General features: G+C 33.6%; 2 protein-coding genes and 2 long non-coding RNA genes across 5 annotated transcripts in view; 2 read left to right on the top strand and 2 right to left on the bottom strand.

Moving 5' to 3' along the window:
• LOC134269232 (telomere repeats-binding bouquet formation protein 1-like) overlaps nt 1-5,922 on the bottom strand; it is a 14,531-nt gene extending 8,609 nt beyond the window's left edge. Inside the window, 11 exon segments of the mRNA XM_062751440.1 lie at nt 60-191; nt 668-817; nt 1,157-1,282; nt 3,040-3,128; nt 3,130-3,180; nt 3,811-3,871; nt 4,416-4,544; nt 4,764-4,892; nt 5,493-5,603; nt 5,720-5,753; nt 5,864-5,922. Of these exon segments, the coding sequence (XP_062607424.1) occupies nt 60-191; nt 668-817; nt 1,157-1,282; nt 3,040-3,128; nt 3,130-3,180; nt 3,811-3,871; nt 4,416-4,544; nt 4,764-4,892; nt 5,493-5,603; nt 5,720-5,744 (1,003 nt within the window). The 5' untranslated portion in view covers nt 5,745-5,753; nt 5,864-5,922.
• Nucleotides 5,923-7,316: 1,394 nt separating this feature from the next.
• On the bottom strand, nt 7,317-10,149 carry LOC134269242 (uncharacterized). The gene is made up of 5 exons (XM_062751449.1): nt 9,614-10,149; nt 9,149-9,292; nt 8,833-8,950; nt 8,036-8,224; nt 7,317-7,514 (listed from the first exon to the last, which is right to left on the bottom strand). The coding sequence occupies exons 1-5, from the start codon at nt 10,111-10,113 to the stop codon at nt 7,332-7,334; spliced, it is 1,134 nt and encodes a 377-aa protein (XP_062607433.1). The 5' UTR covers nt 10,114-10,149; the 3' UTR covers nt 7,317-7,331.
• Nucleotides 9,838-10,323, top strand: LOC134269243 (uncharacterized). Its single transcript, XR_009992538.1, has 2 exons — nt 9,838-9,926; nt 10,068-10,323. It is a non-coding gene; the product is annotated as an uncharacterized LOC134269243 (long non-coding RNA).
• Nucleotides 10,324-11,663: 1,340 nt separating this feature from the next.
• Nucleotides 11,664-16,672, top strand: LOC134269258 (uncharacterized). 2 transcript variants are annotated; one of them, XR_009992541.1, is made up of 3 exons: nt 11,664-12,296; nt 14,433-14,526; nt 16,405-16,672. It is a non-coding gene; the product is annotated as an uncharacterized LOC134269258 (long non-coding RNA). The 2 variants fall into 2 exon arrangements; XR_009992542.1 differs by having other exon boundaries at nt 14,433-14,541.
• Nucleotides 16,673-19,079: the final 2,407 nt, after the last annotated feature.

Raw genomic sequence — 19,079 nt, 5'->3', positions numbered from 1 at the left:
ATAAAAAATCTAAGTACATGTACTTGTTCAAAAATATGTATATTTTCCATAAATTTTACCTGAGTGTTCAATTGCATGACCTAGAGTTATTGTCACTTTAATTTTTTCTCCAATATCCAACTTGTCATCATGTATGACACTTGCTAGAATTTGAATCACTCCTGTTTGTCCTAGCTCTTTTGCACTTTCATCTAAATCAAACGAATATTGGAAGGAAATTAAAGTTTATATGAGTACCGTAAAAGCACAAATATTCATGGGAGATTAAATTTCATTTATTTCGTTGTTAACATTTATCAACAAAATTAAATCCCACACGAAATTTCATATGACTATATATTGAATAGGATTGCTTTCAAAGCAATAAAATTAAATGCCCATGAAACTATTTTTGATGACAAATCAACAAAATTTTATCCCCACGAAAATTTGTGCCTCTACAGTATATCAAATAAGCCTTTTGTAAAGATGTTTTTTTTTCTTTTTAGGGAGAGGGGGATAAATAGCTGAAAGACAGGCATACAATCTTTAGTTGAAAATATACTTGCATTCCATTATTCCACTTGATAAAAATTAATTGCAAGCAAGTCTTTTTGGTCAGAAATTTTCCTTACCTTTTATAGCAAAAATACTTAAATCTTACAAATATCTGTAACTTGTTCCTTACTATTATCTGCGATGCAGGAATCTATGGTGGTGATGATCTGAATAACATCCTTTAACATTTCTGGATCATTTGATTGATTATATTGATGCTGTAACTCTTGGCACAAAACACCAAGTCCCCCACATCTGCGTACTTGATCCTGATTGGACCCTCAATAAATATCAAAGAAAAATTTTCTGTTAAAGCCATGACACATACTTTTACAATAAGTACATGTACTGTAAAATCACATGATCTCTAAATAAAGTTTTTTTTTTTAAGTTATATAAACTTCACTATAAAACCTTGAAGAGAACCAAAGTTCTTGATACCAGAAGAAGTTGTGATAAAAAATCTCATTGCAAAGCTCCAAGTTTTTTCTTTCTGATATCACCGGAAACAAGATCAAAACTCACAGACATCATGACAGACAAAGGACAGATCTATGCTAAATAAATATTCCAAACTTTAAATGAAAAGGGGGGGGGATAAAAGTAATGTGTAACTTACTATTGTTTGACACAATGAATCCAAGAAGAAACATTAGAGATCTTGTCAGAGAGAGAATCCCTCTATTCTGCTTAAGAAGTTTAAAAATGAATGGTATTTGCAGACCACACACTTTCTGGTTTTCCTCTAAAAATAAAAGTACCAGGTACTTTAAATTCAAAATATGTCAGATCAATGTAATTTTTTATTGTAATCAATCAATATGTAACTAAATCGTGCAAATCAGTAATCTCTTTTCTCATTTGCATTCCTTATAAATAGTAAATGGTACATTAAATATATCATGTCTAAGCTACAATGCCTACATTAATCAGGCAAGCACAAATCTTATTCATGAAAATTAATGTTTTCCACATTGTCATGTTATCATAGGATTATATTCGCTGCTATTGCCATACTCATAGAAATTTTCTTACATATGCATATACCCATGTAAAACTCTAATTCCCTATTGAGGCCTCACTACATTTCCAATATAAATTCCTTAGTCCTTGCCTCTAAATCAAGCTGGAATCTCCTTTACTCATTTTGAATAAAATTAGTCCAGTGGTTCTTGCAAAGAAGCCAATTATGTGTTAAATCTACAGATGCAGACACACAGATGGATAGACAGATTGATCAGAAACCAGAAGTCTCTGTCGAGACTGAAGCTCTACTGGTTTGTACTTATAGCAAAGAAAGAGAAAAGTTCTTAATTATTTGGGAATTGAAACTTTACCACAGCAATAAAAAGAATAATGATCCTTGATTAAATGTTCTTATTTTACTTGCATGCCACATCATATTATAATCAGACTTAAACTGTATTTGGAGTAGCATTTTGAGAGTTTTTAACAGAAATTTCTATTTTTAGTAACAATGGCAACACCGTTCATCGATAAAAACCGATATTATGTATCTAAGTGTAGTGTACTTGTATGCCATTATATTGAAATCAGACCAAAACTGTAGGAGGAGAAGCATTTTGAAAGAATTTCACAGAAATTTCTATTTTTAGTAACAACGGCAACACCGTTCATCGACAAAAACCGATATACAGAATTATGTATCTTAGTGTAGTCTACTTGTGTGCCAAGTTATATTGAATTCAGACCAAAACTGTAGGAGTAGTAGCATTTTGAATGATTTTTCACAGAAATTTCTATTTTTGGTAAGCACAGCAACACCGTTCATGAAATCAAAAACCGATATACAGAAAATATGTATCTCAGTGTAGTCTACTTGTGTGCCAAGTTACATTGAAATCAGACCAATGTAGGAGGAGTAGCATTTTGAAAGAATTTCACAGAAATTTCTATTTTTAGTCAAAGGCAACACCGTTCATCGCGGATAAACAGAATTATGTATCTTAGTGTAGTGTACTTGTGTGCCAAGTTATATTGAAATCAGACCAAAACTGTAGGAGGAGTAGCATTTTGAAAGAATTTCACAGAAATTTCTATTTTTAGTAACCACGGCAACACTGTTCATCGAAATCAAAAACCGATTCACAGAATTATGTATCTTAATCTATGCCAAGTTATATTGAAATCAGACCAAAATTGTAGGAGGAGTAGCATTTTGAAAGAATTTCACAGAAATTTCTATTTTTAGTAACAATGGCAACACCGTTCATCGAAATCAAAAACCGATACACAGAATTATGTATGTAAAAGTTATCTTTGAAATCAGACCAAAACTGTAGGAGGAGTAGCATTTTGATAAATTTTTTTTTCAGTTAATACACAGAATTATGTATCTTAGTGTAGTGTACTTTTGTGCCAAGTTATATTGAAATCAGACCAAAACTGAATTTTAAAAATTGTTTACAGAAAAAGCAGAAACAAGTTTGCATAAATGCTATTTTACCTCAAACTGTCTTTGCTTGGAATACATATATTTACCATTCTGTGGATTGTTGATACTGACACATAAAGCATTGACCACACTGGTCCACAGTTCTATGCTAGTGGGTCCTGAATCATCAAACCAGAAAACCTGTCTCATCTCTACCTTCAGCTCTCATACCTTTTGGCAAAGATTTACTGCAAACATCAAAAGTAAATCTCCTAAAAATCATCAATACCTACATTAAAATATCTTTGAATCGATAAATTTTGTCTTTTCAGTTAATTCACAGATAAAAAGAATTCTATAGAAAAAGCAGAAACAAACGAGATGTTTGTAAAACACTTATGCCCTCCTCCCGCAAATTGAAATCTTTCCAAGTCCAAGGGGCATTAAACTGCCAAAAATGGGGCAATTGTACCCAAAAAAAGAATCTGACGTAGATATTTATTTGATAAATCTGTATACCAAATTTCATTTCGGTATGTGCAACCTCTGCGAAGAAAATGAATGGAAACTGCAAATAATTGGAAATTTTTCTAAGTCCAAGGGGCATAACTCTGTAAAAAAAATGGCGCAATCGTATCCTAAACAGAACTTGACCTAGATATTCATCTGATAAAACTGTATACCAAATTTTATTTCTGTATGTGCAACGGTTGTGAAGAAAATGAACGGAAACCAAGTGCACTGACAGAACAACAGACAGACAGCAGCAAAGCAATATGCCCTCCCTTCTTCGAAATTACAATACTGCATTTTAATTTAATTAACTTGCTGAGGATCACCAATTCTCATTTGGCTACATACAGAAAAGATAAACGTACCATAATAAATCCATTAGAGTAGAAAGGCACTGACTTTGTTTCACCAAGACTTGTCCTTCTCCTAAAATGGAATGAATTTATTACGTACTTATGATATTTAAATCTCAAGATTAACAATAGTAAAACCATGTATTTTACACTGGTTACCAGTGTATTTTACAAAGAAAACTTAACAGTCCTCACCAGAGTAACTGGGAAAAAATTACTCAAATTGCCTTTTTTTCCCTCAAAAGGGCAATTTTTGATTTTAGGATATTCAAAATCCATTTACCATCACTGGGATGTAATGCAGATTGAAGAATACTTACAATTTTAAATATCAATATGTATGTACTTTATAGTGGAATTTTTCTTAAACCAAATTTCTACCCTTGAAAAATCTAAGTCTGGGTGACAGAGGGCAAATGTAGATAGTTTTGAATTTAAATTGCCAGCGTAAAATGTGATAAAGAAGCTTCTGAAGAATATAGCATGTGAGGTGAGAACAGTAAAGCTATGTACCAGTAAGTTAAACTACATAACAGGTAAAAAAAGATAATTTCTTAACAATATAATAATTAAGATTTTAATCAAAATTTTCATAGACAATATAATATCTAACTTACCATTGTTTGACACAAGATTTATGAGAAAGAATGTTGCTGTTTGCTTTAATTTGGCAGTGGATCCCTTTGATAATATTGTTTGAATGAATTTGAAAACAGTGCTGGTTGTAACTGATTTCTGACAAAAAACTGAAAGTTCAAAATATTTCATGAATATCAGAAGTAACAATTTATCCCCTGGCATTATTTAGTTGAAACAGTTTATTACATGTACTTGTTATTCTGATATATAATTTTTTTGGACAGGAGATGGTAAATTCAACTAAATTAATTCTATTCTTATTATATAATCAGATTATTTTATTTTCATTTTTTGTTTTTTTTAAATTGATGAATGATCTGATTTACCATTTCTTTCAATTGCACAACCAAGACAAAAGAAGGCTCTTTCCTGAACTTCATGATTTTCTATTGATGTGAGGAGATCTATAAGGAATGTAAGACCCCCAATGTCCTTGAAATATTCTTTGACAAAATCTGGAATAAATCAAATAGAATTTTTACTCATCTCAAATTTCATTAACATTCTAAATACATGTAAATAGTAAAGCAATAACTTAAACGATATTACAGTGTACATTAGCAAAAAGTTAATACATGTAAGGGCGAAAATAAAAGCATGGCAGAAATAACACTGTGTACAGTATTTAATTCTGAGCCGGAAATAAATTGTTTATTGTTTTAAATCTAAGATACCTATATATGAAACACGATTAATTTAAATTGTGTAATTTACAGGAAAGTCCTATCTTTATATCCAGAAACAAAACAAATAGAAAGATCTTTTTTAATTTTAGTTAGTCTGAGTTTATCAAAAATATGCCATATATATGACTTTAACTTCATGTATTTATTATAATGTAATGCATCATCTTTTGATCTAAGTAGAGATGACCATGTACTCTTTCTATTGGTAGTTGATTGACCAATGCCAGAAAGTGGAGAAATTCTCCCCAAAAATGCACAAAAAATATTGCGCCGTAAATTGCACCTTTTTTTGCTTTACGGGATCTGTAGTGTTATGGTCAAAGACAAATGTATAAAACCATAACGCTACAGATCTGCAGCTGTACCTACCATATGTACTAAAAATCGAAGAAAGTGTTAGAAGGGCCTGTTTTACTGCAGTTGGATTGTTGACTTGGCATTTCAAACAGTCTAGTAGTAACTTCACATCAGTTCTGACTTCTGTGAAACAAATCAAAATAGGTCTCTCATAAAATCAGAAAAGTTCAGTTAAAAAAATCAAAGTAGTGAAAACAAGGAGCTACAAATTCATTTTAAGCTTTAACTAAAAAGCTTACCGTTTTCTTGCCGCCCTTCGTCCATTTTCTTCGTCTGGAAAAATGAAATGGAAAACTCGTTAAGAAAATTTATTAATCATAATGAGAACAAAGAGGCAGAAAACATGTTAGCGATATAAAATCGCAATATCATCAAAAAATTACCTCATAAGCAAAATTCCTACTGCAGACGACATAAGTTGTTTAGGCAAAGGCCCGAGAAGTAACGAAGTTTCAGAAACCGAAAGTAGAAGTTAGCGCGTTGATTTTTCATTCGCTCCCCATAAAAAAAGGGGGAGCGAATCATTCGCCGAATAAAAAGTCTTTGTTTCTGCGCGAAGTCTCTAGATTAAGACTTTGAGCTTTTGCAATGAAATTTTTACACCACAACTTAAGGTCAAAGGTCAAGGTCGTAAATTCATAGTGTATCGATATATGTGTAAGACTCATTTCCAGTCGATATTTCAAGAAGCTTTTGAATTCTTACAGTCAAATTTTTTATCAATTAAAATTTACCACAACTCCCTATGGCACACTCGGCCTTCTCAAATGCCCCCCCCCCCCTTTTCTACATCTGATTGATTGATTGTATATTGTTTAACGTCCCTCTCGAGAATTTTTCACTCATATGGAGACGTCACCGTATGCCGGTGAAGGGCTTCAAATTTAGACCTATACTCGGCACTCAGGGCCATTGAGCAGTGAGGGTTCTTTATCGTGCCAGCGCCTACCGTGACACGGGGCCTACGTTTTTAAGGTCATATCCGAAAGACCCGTGACTTTCACTTCTAGTGCCGAGCGCTTGGCGAAGGCATGGAAGGAACAGTCACTACCTTTGTTTACGTCTTAGGTATGACGCGGCGCTGTGAACGAGAATCTGTGTGTAATGGGAGAGGAGAAGGATGCAGTGGACCATGCAGGGATTCGGACCCTAGCCCCTTGAATCTCCGGTCAGGTGCTCTACCAACTGAGAATTCCAGCACGATTAAACCTGACTGACCGTCATATCCCTCCCTATAAGACCCCACCCCAGGCTGATCCCTGGCATGCCTCTCACCTGTCAGTTCCAGGGCATGGCACAGCACCAAATGTAACAGGAGAGGAGAAAAATGCAGCAGACCAGACCGGGATTCAAGCCCAGGCCCCCTTAATCTCCTGTCAGTTGCTCTACGAACTGAGCTATAGCTATCAGGCCACCAGCGATCAATCCAATAATCAGAGGAGTCTGTATTTCTATCAGACTTCACTTTATCACACTGTTGATGGTATTCAGACAATCTAATTAAAATCAGATCTTCCATTCGACACATAAAAAAAAATGGGAGCAAACAGATCTGGGTGTTTAGATAACTGAACCTCTAGTTGTAATTGATCATCTAGTGGTCACTGGAACTATTGAATTTCAATTTTCCCAATTTTCTAACTTGTTCATATTTCTGACGCATTATACCCCTTTTTTGAGAATTTCTGTATTTATCATCCTTACATTGAATTGCACATTTTACAAGATTACTCTAGAATAATGTATACATAAAAAAAGATTTTTTCACATTGAAGTTTATTAATAAAAATAAATGTTATGTTACACAATTAAGTACATGTTGTTGTATTTCGATAAACCACAAACAATAATTTACAAGTATTTCATCAGAGCTGCCATATCTAGAAAAGTCCTGGCAAGTTTAAGTCGTCCTTTCTTTGACAAAATATTGCACTTCTCGCTGTATTTTACCGTGGCACAGTCTTGTTCTGCTATATGTCCTGTTTTGATATATGTGGTATAATTTTTATCTGTTGCAAAAGCTACAACAGTTACCTGTAAATAAAAGTGAAAATGATTTCAATACTGTATGCAGGCATTCAGCAAACCTCGACCATATCCCTCGCCTTCATCATTTATTTAGATGAGGTAAGAATCGGCAGAGGTAAGCCGAGTGTGTATGCAGGGTTATTTTTGCCCCTTCATACTTTCAAATTTTCCTAATTTAGCATTTGCAGAGATAATGCTATCTTCTTTAATTAAATTCACCCACTTAGGACAAGGGTGAAAGGGGCAAAAATAAAACAGGGGCAAAAATTTCATTGTGAACATTTTTGTGCAAACTTTTCTACTGTTTTCAAAATTTGCATCTTCAATATTATAAACTCAATGTATGACAAATCTTCGCTAGCCAAGGGTTTCTGATACGCTATTCTCCTCAATTCAATAGGAGAGTATCGTATCAGAAACCCTTGGCTACCGAAGATGTGTATAACACAATTACTAGTACTTTTATAAGATAAAAGTTAGAGGAAATTTGTAAATTTACATATTTATATTATTGCATATTTACTTACCTCTGTTGCTTGAACTACAAAACCATACATTCCATTTGGTCCAAACAAAGAGCACTGTAGAACTGAGAGTATATCTCCAATGTGTTGGCATTTCAAATTATTGTCCACATGCTCAATGGGGTTTTGAACTTTGATGAACTTCCACATCTCTCCTCTTAAATCAATTTCTTTGTTATATGTCTTTGTAACCTAAATCAAATTTTGACAATCAACCGAAATATAGTTTAGAGTATTCTTGTTCAATAATAAGGGCACATCATTCATAGGTAAGACACAAGAATTGTCAAATCTTCAATCAATATAAAATTAACACTTCACTAAATAAAGCCAAACCATAGAAAAATCTACTTTTTATTTATAGCAAAAAATTGGTGGAAAAAAAGTTAATACTAATATTAAGTAAAGCCAATTTCCATTTGCCCCTTTCACCTCCATTAACATGAGATGAGTTGAAAAGGGGGGAATTCAACAGAGCCATTTATTTTTTTTTTTATTGCTACTGTCAACTGTGTCTGACCTAACTTGAGACATGGAGAAAGTGCGATAGAGCAATAAAAACAAGGGCTAAAACAGCACAATTTTAACATATTTTAGTGTATCATATTTAGTACGTTGCAATGCTGAAAGACTTAATTTTCTGATATGTACATTTCAGAAATGTTAATTTTTTGTTAATTAATTTATAAACTAATTTCCATTCATCAGATTAATTGATACAAAACCAACTTTAAAAAAATTATGGGTATGCCAGGTGCCTGATGTTTTTTTTTTATTTTTTTATGATTTGTATGTTGTACCTTAACAACTGCCAGAACTGTATTCTTTTTGCAAGGATCAATGACCAAAGCATCAGGTACTGAGGAAATCTCTTTACCACCGACTACACAGTTGTAACATCCAACATTTGGTGCACCTCTAGACACAATAATGAATAAAAATAAACTCGTGTAAAAGCATGGTATTATAAAAAAAAAAAATAAAGATAAAATCATATCATTATGTAAAAGCTATATTTTCAATGAAAGTACTTATTTACAGTATTTATCAGTGTTGCAGGCAAAGAATATGGATACTACGGTACTGTGTAATTTAAATATGATTTTTATGACTTACACTAGACCCAATTCAAACATCCTGGCAAATCTCATAAAAAGCTCTTGGAACATTCCCTCTGACAATTCTTCTCGCTCTGGATGCTGTCTTCTGTTTACCATGTAAAGGAGCTGCCATAGAAAATCGGTCACATTTTGCTGTAGTCTGAATTTAGAAAAAAAAAAATGCAATTTCACAAAGTACGTTTTCCAATACCTTAACTTTAAAGTCTATAGAAATAGAAAACAAAGCACAAGTCTACTTTATCTTGATGTTTGAAATGGAACATAGAGTCGATAAATTGGTGTACCTGCATAAAGAGAATGTAATTCTTATTATTCATGGAATTATTCTTACATAAGTATTTAAATTACAATATTTTTGGTTATGGCGCCACTTTTCTTCTCTTGTGAAATTACACATAGACAAACACACACACACAAAATACCAAAGCTCTACTGACAGGTACAATCAAAAGACGGTCACCTCAAACATTTTTCTTTTAAGCCCTTAATGGTTTTAAAACCACTCAACTCCTTCTCCCAATCCCTCCATATCTTTGAGTTTTCATACAGTTTCTCTACTCTACAGACCGGGACATGGTCAATATGTTCATAATCAAGATTTAGGATTTGTTCCATTATATGATTAAAGCAATCAAACGGTACTTTTCGCTCAGAAGCTGGGTCGTTCATCATGGCTATAATTTCACTTCTTTTGTTCTTCTGATTTTCCAGGAAATCTGGATATGATGAAAATACAACATACGGCGTGAAAACCTCCGTTTCTACTTCTATATGTAAGTGTGGTAAGAGTTCCTCACTCCAGTCTTTAGATGTCGATGGAATATTCAAGTTCATAATAGATGGACTTCCTCTCCGTGTTTCATTTGTGTGTGTAACACATTCCTCCTCCGAATTGTTGAATTTTCTTTTTACAGATGTAACAGATGTCGAAGAAACAACACCTTTCTCTTTGTTTGCCATCTTAATGAAATTTTATGTCAGATAGAAGAACAAAATTATACAGGACAGCTCATACTACTTGGATACAATCCCAATCTCATGGATTCTGAGACTCGAGACTCAGTCTGATACGAAAAATGAAAATCGAATTTGTTTAGGTGATCACCATTTTCTGTATTTCGATCCCGATGGATATTATTTATAAATTATTATTAAAGCACATTGTAGACACTCACTGACTTTAATTTGTAGTACATAAAAATATTTTTGATATACTTTAATAAAACATTTGTTATTTAATTACAAATTAAACCGGGAAAGTTTCTAAGAATACAAGTTATAAGAAAAATAAGTAACCTCGGGTGCCTATCCTATGTCTAGGATATAGTTTTTAAAAAAGTCATATATGGCGTATTTTTTTTATAAGTTCAGACAAATTGAAATTAAAAATATATTTTCTAATAATTTTATTATTTTATATAAAGATAGGACTTTCATGTAAATTACACAATAATGAATTTAAATCGCGTTTCAAAGATATCAATTAAAAAAAAAAAAAAAAAAAACTAAGTCAATAGTTCAGAAATCATATCAGTTAAGTATTTGGAACTATCTTGTCACAGGAAATGCACATGTCAAATATGAAAACCTATACATGTATCTTATCAATAAAAACTGACAAAAGGAAAAATTAACAATTTTGAAAAGTAGGTCAAACGTCAAGGCCATAAGATAAAAATCATAGAGTACATGTATAATTAGAAAGGTCTTGTCGATACCAATATACAGATTTGATATTAAAGCCATATATTTTCTCATTCAAAAGTCACGAGCAAGATTTTGAAAAGTTGGTCAAAGTAAACTTGAAGGTCAATGTCACGATGTCAAAAATCATAGTGAATTTAGAAAGGTCTACTGACAGACGAATAAGATTTAATGTACCCTCGCTTTCACGAAAGCGGGGGACAATAGAACGGGGATAAATCTTTCTTTGAATACAATATTCAAACATAAGACATTTTTTTTTGTTTTGAACCCATATAAAAGATTCAGACCAAGGTTAAAGTTTTACAAATGTAGGTCAAACTCCAAGGACACGGTCATTGACTTTGGGTCAAAAGAAATGTTGAACCTTCTAACATAGACTTTTCTTAAGAAACACACACATGAAATATAATATCTTTAGTAACAAAAAAATCAGTAAATATTGTACAGGCTTATGTTTTTCTTAAAGAAGGTCGTGCTCAAAGGTCAATAACATGAGGACAAATATATCGATCGTATATATGAGGAATGAAAAGCCTTGCGGCAACCAACCAATAGTTATAGACAAGATAGGTTAACATTAATTTACAATTGTAGATCGAACTCTAAATTCGAGATAATGAAGTGAAAGATTGGTAATCAAAGAAACGTCATATCAAAAGAAAAATACATGCGATATATGAAAGTATTAGTATCCACCGTTCAAATTTGATGGCCCGAACAATGGCTTTAATAGTTAGGTAAATGTCGACTGAATGGAAAGCCATAGGGTACCCCCACATTATTATTATTTTTTCCTATATATCTATACCAAAAATAATTATCTCATCCAAACTTGCTTTTTACAACATTATTATTATTTTCCTGCAACAATTATAATCTTGTCTGTTAAATGTGTACACATTATTATTATTATTTTGTCCTACAATTATAATGATTCACTTCACAATAATAATCTTGCCAGTCAATGTGGACACATTACTATAATTTTTCGCCTCATGATTATAATCTTGTCAGTCGATGTTTTAAAACATTATTTTTATTTCACCTCAATATTATAATAATTATTCTTACTTTTAACAATTATAATCTTGTTTGCCCGAGCGAACACATTATTTTTATTTCGCTTCAAATTTATAATAATTATATTCCACATCGATCATACAATTATAATCTGTCTCTCCAACAATTATAATAATCGCGACCAAAAAAGTTGCAACATTATTATTATTTAGACGCTTGAAATCAAACGTTTGTGTGATTTTGATGTACTGAACAATTATAATCTTGTCAGATTTTCTTTGGGAAAGATTATTATTATTTGGACGCTTGAAAAAGTAAACGTTTGTCTGCCGAAGACAATCACGTGGTTTAAGACCATGTGCTTCCCTGATCAACAGTGCCGAGTACGGCGCCAGTGAAAGGCAGGCGGTTTGCCGGTAAGTAAAGATGATTTCGTTATTTTAATGTACAAGGAAGTGAATTCCATTCATTCGATAAAGGAAATGTCTCAGAAATCAGCTGTCAGTATGCTGTTATTAAACGACAGCTTCGGAAGAACTAGTTCGAATTATCTCTGTACTTTTGTATAGGAGATTGAGATTGCATCAATGCATGCCATTGCATTGGGAATTTATGTTCCAAATCTAGATAAAGTGGCCTTAAATTGAATGGTACATCTTTACGAACAGTATATGCTTGTATTTTACAGTTTAGCTTGAATTTTCTCTGTAGTAAGCCATTTACGTTGATTCTTACTGTACTGTTATTAGAAACTCTGATAAACGACTATTGATGATTTCATATATTGATTTGTCTTGATTTCCTGATTTTATGGAGTTATCTACAACTGGACCAAAACTTTTCTCTTGATATAACAGCAAACTCCTGTGTATGTTTGTTGTTTAACACAGGCAGAGATCTAGACATTCTCGGGGGGGGGGGGGGGGGGGGGGGGGGGAATGTAAACTCGCCCAAACTTCAAAAACCTATTTTGTGTTGGGGAGGGGGGGTAGTTGATGACTTCAATCCTTTGAATTTTCATACCAATTTAACAAAAATTTGCATTTACCAGGGAGTTTTGCATTTTCCAAGGGGGAGTCCAAGGTAACTTTTTTCTTGCTTTAGTATATAAATTTAATAACTTTGCAAATTCCACGGGGGGTCCTCCCTTCCCCCTTTAGATCCATGCACAATTTTTATGTCCCTGTCGAGATTTTTCACTCATGTGGCAGTCTATCCCAAAAGCACCGGTCCGTCGGACAAAACAGGTGAAAATCTGATTGGTCCGATGCATTATCTAGTAAATGCGGTCCGTTTGTCCGAGGTTCGTTTTGGTTGGATTTTAAATTTTTTATTTCGATTTCGTCATGTAGACGCTTAATCTTAAACCAAAAGACACTTTTAAAAACCTATTGTATTTGTTGATTGTGATTTTAAAACCTACTAAAAAAAATAATGTTTGTTACCCATTCAAATTATCCACGAGTGGATATTTTCTGACAATCAATCAGCCGATTCCATTTATTTAAATAAAAAAATTAACTTGTAACTTTTACTAACTTGAGACATAAAATATGTCAATCTACTTTACAAATTACCTTAAATATAAAGAGTAATCATTATTCTAACAAAAATTTCCCCCTACAACTTTGTGAAGTTTGTTTTCTGCCGCTAAGTAGCCATTTTGGATGCCATGTCGGGTGTCCACTGGAAATATGACACCTGGTATTCAGTCCAGGGATGTTTGGCCATCAATAAGCAAAAAAAAAAGAAAAAAAAAAAAGAATTCCTGACCTAACGACTCTCATATTTTGGGGAATGTTACAGGAAAAAAAAATTAAAGCTTAATGCATGTTTACTGATTCATATGCCATGAAAAAACATCGTGGTGATCATTATATAAAAAAGTTTTGGACCGGTGAAGATTCATTTGGTCCTGTGAAATTGTATAAACTGTCTGTCCGAATGTCCTGTGGTGATTTTTCTTTTTCGCGAAGACTGATGTGGAGAGCTTCAAGCTTTGACCAATACTCGGCACTCAGGGCTATTGAATAGTGAGGGATCTGTTTTGTGCCGGCACCTACTGTGACATGGGACCTCTATTTAAATGGTTTCATCCAAAAGACCTGTCTCCACGTCCCACAGTGGGATTTGAACCCAAAACAATGATCAACTCCTTTCTCTGCAACTCTAAGAGCAAAAGCTCTAACCACTGCTCCATAAGGGCGACCCTATGTTTGTTATCAAAAGCAATGTTATTGTAAAAATTTACTATTTACTAGGTGTGTTCAATAAACTGCACAGTAAATCACTATATAAACATAACCAGGAATCACTTATGTATTGGATTTGTTTTTAGCTCACCTGCTCAATGATAAAAAAAAACAATTTTCAATATTCTGTTTTTTAAGCCACAGCTGCCATATAAAGAGTCAATTGACAAATTCTAAATATGAAACATTTCAGAAAATATTGAAATTCTACATTTTTTGTTCAATCTTCAGTTACCATGAGAAATAGAAAATATGTTGTAGTTTTTTAAGAATTATTTGCACATGTACATTTAATTTTAGGAGCAACAAAGAGTCGTGATTTTTAGAGGCATGCAGGTTTCAAAGAAAGAAAACAGTGTTGTAAAGAAAGAAAAAGATTGCAGATGACACCGAGGTGAAAAGAACAAAAGTGGTTACTAGAAAGAATTAACAAATTATATATTTATTACTACAGTGGCAGATTTATCCAGGGGGAAGGGGGGGGGGGTTAAGAAAATGTAATGGGTACTCAGAAAGTTTTACATTGAGATTTATATTTTTATTCATTCTGCAGAAATATATTGGTATGTTTAGAAAAGTCATCAACTTTAAAATAATTATTTGCAATTTAGCTTACCTGAGTCTAATGCCATGTTTACACAAAGTTACTGCACATTAAATTTGAACAGCATTCACATGGAGAGTTTAATGCAAAAAAAGTTTAATTTGAATTAATTAACTGCGCATTAAATTACTTCGCATTAGCTCCATGTGAACGCTAAAGGAAGCTTATTCAAATTAAATTTTGACGCATGTGTAAGGCCTGAATAAGTCACAGGCCCCATGTCAATAGTTAGATTTAGATATCAGTGCTAGGCAGTGGCGGATTTAAGGGGGGCGCACCCGGCACGCGCCCCCCCCCTAAAATTGTCAAAGTTAGCGTAAATCAAATATGTCTACTGGGTAGACCTCATTTTCACCCTTCAAAATCTCTAGAATCCAGGAGCTTCCGGGGGCTTCGCCCCCTGGGCCCCCACCAGGGCTTTGGTAGACCTCATTTTCACCCTTCAAAATCTCTAGAACCCAGGAGCTTCCGGGGGCTTCGCCCCCTGAACCCCCCACCAGGGCTTTGGTAGACCTCATTTTCACCCTTCAAAGTCTCTAGAATCCAGGAGCTTCCGGGGGCTTCGCCCCCTGGCCCCCACCAGGGCCTTGCCCTCGACCCACTGGGGGCCTCAAGGCGGCACCCAGACCCCTTGCCTATTTTGGCGCCCCCCCCCTAACTCCAAATCCTGGATCCGCGCCTGCTAGGTTTGGTTGAAAAATAAAGGAAAATTATGTTAAACACTAAATTGTATAAAAAACAACTATGATTTTTATGTCAATTGAATCTGCTCGGCACAAATGATGTGAATAATAAATGACGTCATAATATCATTGCTGATCTCCCTAATGTAGAAATAAAATTTTGATTCGCATAAGTTTACTTTGCTTTAGCTGTCGTGTGAACACAATTTAATTCACATTATTTTTTTACTTCTCATTAATTAACTGTGAATTAAACTCTCCATGTGAAAAGGGCATAAGGCTCAAGTAAACTTTTCCAACTAAGAAGTTTCTGGCATCTGTTTAACAAACATAATGATCACCAGGTTAAAGATGGGGCCACAATGGAAATCAAAGTTTTGCACCAAAATACAAAGGAAAGATCATTAGAAATCTTCGAAGGTCATGATTAGTCAAGGAAATAGAAAGCATCATCAGTTGGTGTAGATTTAAGCTTGTTCAAATCATGCCCGCTTCCCCTCCCCTTAGGATTAGTTTGGGCCCAGTAGGAATTATTACTTTTTCAATACTGAAAACCAAAGAGCTAAGGTGAGCAATGTGACCCATGGGTCTTATTTGACCTTCATCATTTCTGTGCAAAATATCCTAGTGTTTGTTCATTTAGCAAGGTTTTTTTATCCCCATACTTTGCCATTATGAAATTGTCAAAAGAAGTTTAAATATCTTTTTTAAATTCATGCAAGTTACAAAGGATATTGTGAGAAAATAGGGAGGTTTTATTTTTGATAAAGGGAAACAACTCTTGCAAATGTACATTTTTATTCATGTAAGAATTTTATGCCAAGTCAGTTCACACAAGAAAAACCCAGTTTGCTGTCACATTGGGAGCCCTCCACTTGTCATAATTATCATGAAAATTAAAACTTCTCCACCCTACAAGGTTTTCCCATGATTATGTGCGTCAATGATAATAATAAAGACTCTTGTGTTTTAATGTTATTTTCAGGGTTCAGGAACCATAAATTTGATGTTGGAGTTTGAACTTCACCCTGACAGACTTTGAGCACATCATAAGTTTCAGACCTATGGACAAAAATCTGGCAGCCATGATAAATATCAGAGAAATCTCCTTGGAAGAGTGTGCCGGTCTAGACAAAAAGTTGCAATGTGAATAACTTGGAAGAAAAAAAGAGTCTTGTCAAATTTCAGAGAATTCTTGATGAAAGATTGCATGTGTTGTTCCTGTTCCATGAAATTTGTCTTTTTATACGCCCGTCTTATTATACGCCCGTCTTAAGACGGGACGTATTATGTTATAGGCTTCGTGTCCGTCCGTCTGTCCGTCTGTCTGTTAGCTTTTTCGTTTCCGGCTCATAACTTTAATACTACTAGGCCTAGGAATATCAAACTTTGTCATCTGATGCATCTTGGGTAGAAGGTGTGTCGCGTACAAAAAGTAGGTCGCTCTGACCTTTAATTAAGAAGTTATAGCCAAATATGGAAAAATCCTTTCCGGCCCATAACAAGAAAACCATAAGACTTACAATCATCAAACTTGGCCAGTTTATGCGTCTTAGGTAGAAGGTGTGTCGCGACCTATTTCAAGGTCACTGTGACCTTTAATTTAAGTAAAATTAAAAAAAAAAATATGTCTTTTTACTATTTATTTACACATCCCAAATAATGTAAGAGTATTGCACTGTTCTTATTAAAAAAGTGTTAAATCAAGAAAATACTTATTTTATTAAAGCATATACTTGACAGCAATCTATAACAAATATAATGTATGTTAGAGAAATCCTACCTCTCCCTTGAGTGTAATTATCAAGCACTGGTCAAAAAGAATTTTGATAACAGAAAATTGCATGTCAAATTAGAGAGAAATTAATGGGTTTTGAGTGCGAGGAGCTAACTGCCAGAGCATTGGTGTTATCTGTCCCTTGAGTATTGGGCAAATGGGTAAGCCTGTTTGATTAAAAATAGGCTATAGCTCTTGTTGACTAGCTTAATTTGATGAAAAGTAATTAAAACTAATTTGATATTGCATTGTAGACTAATCTGATATTATGTAATATTATTTATTTAAAAACTAATTTTATGGGGTGGGATGGAATCAGCATGTCCATATGAATTACATATTAAAACCTGTTGGAAATTAAATCTCAACAAAAAAAAAAGTCTTTGAGTATTTTATATGTTTTTAAACAAAATTTATAGTAGATAATGCAGACCCATTCATCTCTTGGTAGTAATGAGTAGACAAGCATCCAGTTAAAGATTTATTAATGAGTTCAATGTAGGAAGGCTAGCTGTCTCTTATCTGTACCCTTTGGGGATTAGACAGAAGAACTGCTGGTCAGTTTATAACATATGTCATTTGATGGCCAGCCTTTTTTTTCAAAATTAATTTGGTATAGATTAAGTTGTTAAGACTAATTTGATGATGGGCATTTGACAAGGTCTAACACAACCAGCACAGAAATCTATCAGTTATGTAATATTTATGATAATTGATGCCTACATCACAGGGGATGGATAAATATTTTAAGGAATTGAAAAATCATCGAAATCTTAGAATCACGGGCAAGTTTGATGTGATTTTCTTGCACCTAAACTGTTCAAGAAAATTGTAATTTTTTTGACGGGCGTATCATGCTGTGGCGCGGCACTTTATTAACATTTAACACAATCATTTGAAGTGATGCATTTTTGACACATTTTCATTATTGAAGTATATACATTTGATACTCTATTTAACCAGTGGGCCAAGAAAGGTGAATACTCATGTAGAATCATTGTCAGATAGGGTAGATTCAAGTTTGTACATTGTACAAATCATGACCCCCTGGATGTAGAGTGGGGCCATACTGAGAGTTCAAACTTTTAGGAAAAAAGGCCACAGTCAAAAATATATAAGATTCCTTATTTAGTGTAGGTTCAATTTTGTCAAATCATACCCCTCCCTTTTAGTGGTATGTCAAGACCATTTATGCATTTAAGTTTTTCAATACTAAACTGATTTTTGCTTTTTTCTTAGCCACAGTGCATAGGTGAACCAGTTGGTCCCTGAGCCTCTTGTTATTTCTGTATATTATATATATTTACCAATATATTAAGGCATTTTCTATTTGAATATTTTGCAATTAGATATTTAAAAAAAATGTCCTGAAAGTAATTTGCACATTTATTTTATTTAAAGTTGTCTGGTAATGATGTGTTATTAAATGGATATTCAATTGTGATTTTTTTCTGGTGTTCTTTTGGACTTGAATGACAAACATATAATGGAAGGCATGTTGGAAAAGTTGGAGCTCTGTCATATACATGTGATACTTGTAGACCCAAATATTGTTCATCAACATTGGAAATACATGTTCAAAATATGGGAGCTACTATATGGCCTATATACTATATGTGTACTTAAAAAAGTGGGCTTCATATTTATGTCTGATAATCTGTAATCTGTATACATATGCCTTGTAATGAGTTATGCAGTACCTTCACATACATGTACTTGACCTTGAGAGGGAATTCGCACTCAAATCTAGTATTGAAAAAAAACTTGCATGCAAGTAGATTTCTAAACAAGATATGTTTGTGAAACACTGATGCCCCAGTATGGCAACATAGTGAAGATTGAGCTTCTCTTAAATGCAAATTTAATATATTGATACCCAAAGT

The sequence above is a fragment of the Saccostrea cucullata genome, unplaced genomic scaffold (genome assembly GCF_032062105.1).
Source record: "Saccostrea cucullata isolate Sc308-1 unplaced genomic scaffold, CSIRO_AGI_Scuc_v1 ctg921, whole genome shotgun sequence".
NCBI lineage: Eukaryota > Metazoa > Mollusca > Bivalvia > Ostreida > Ostreidae > Saccostrea > Saccostrea cuccullata.
This window is presented reverse-complemented; position numbering and strand designations above follow the sequence as displayed.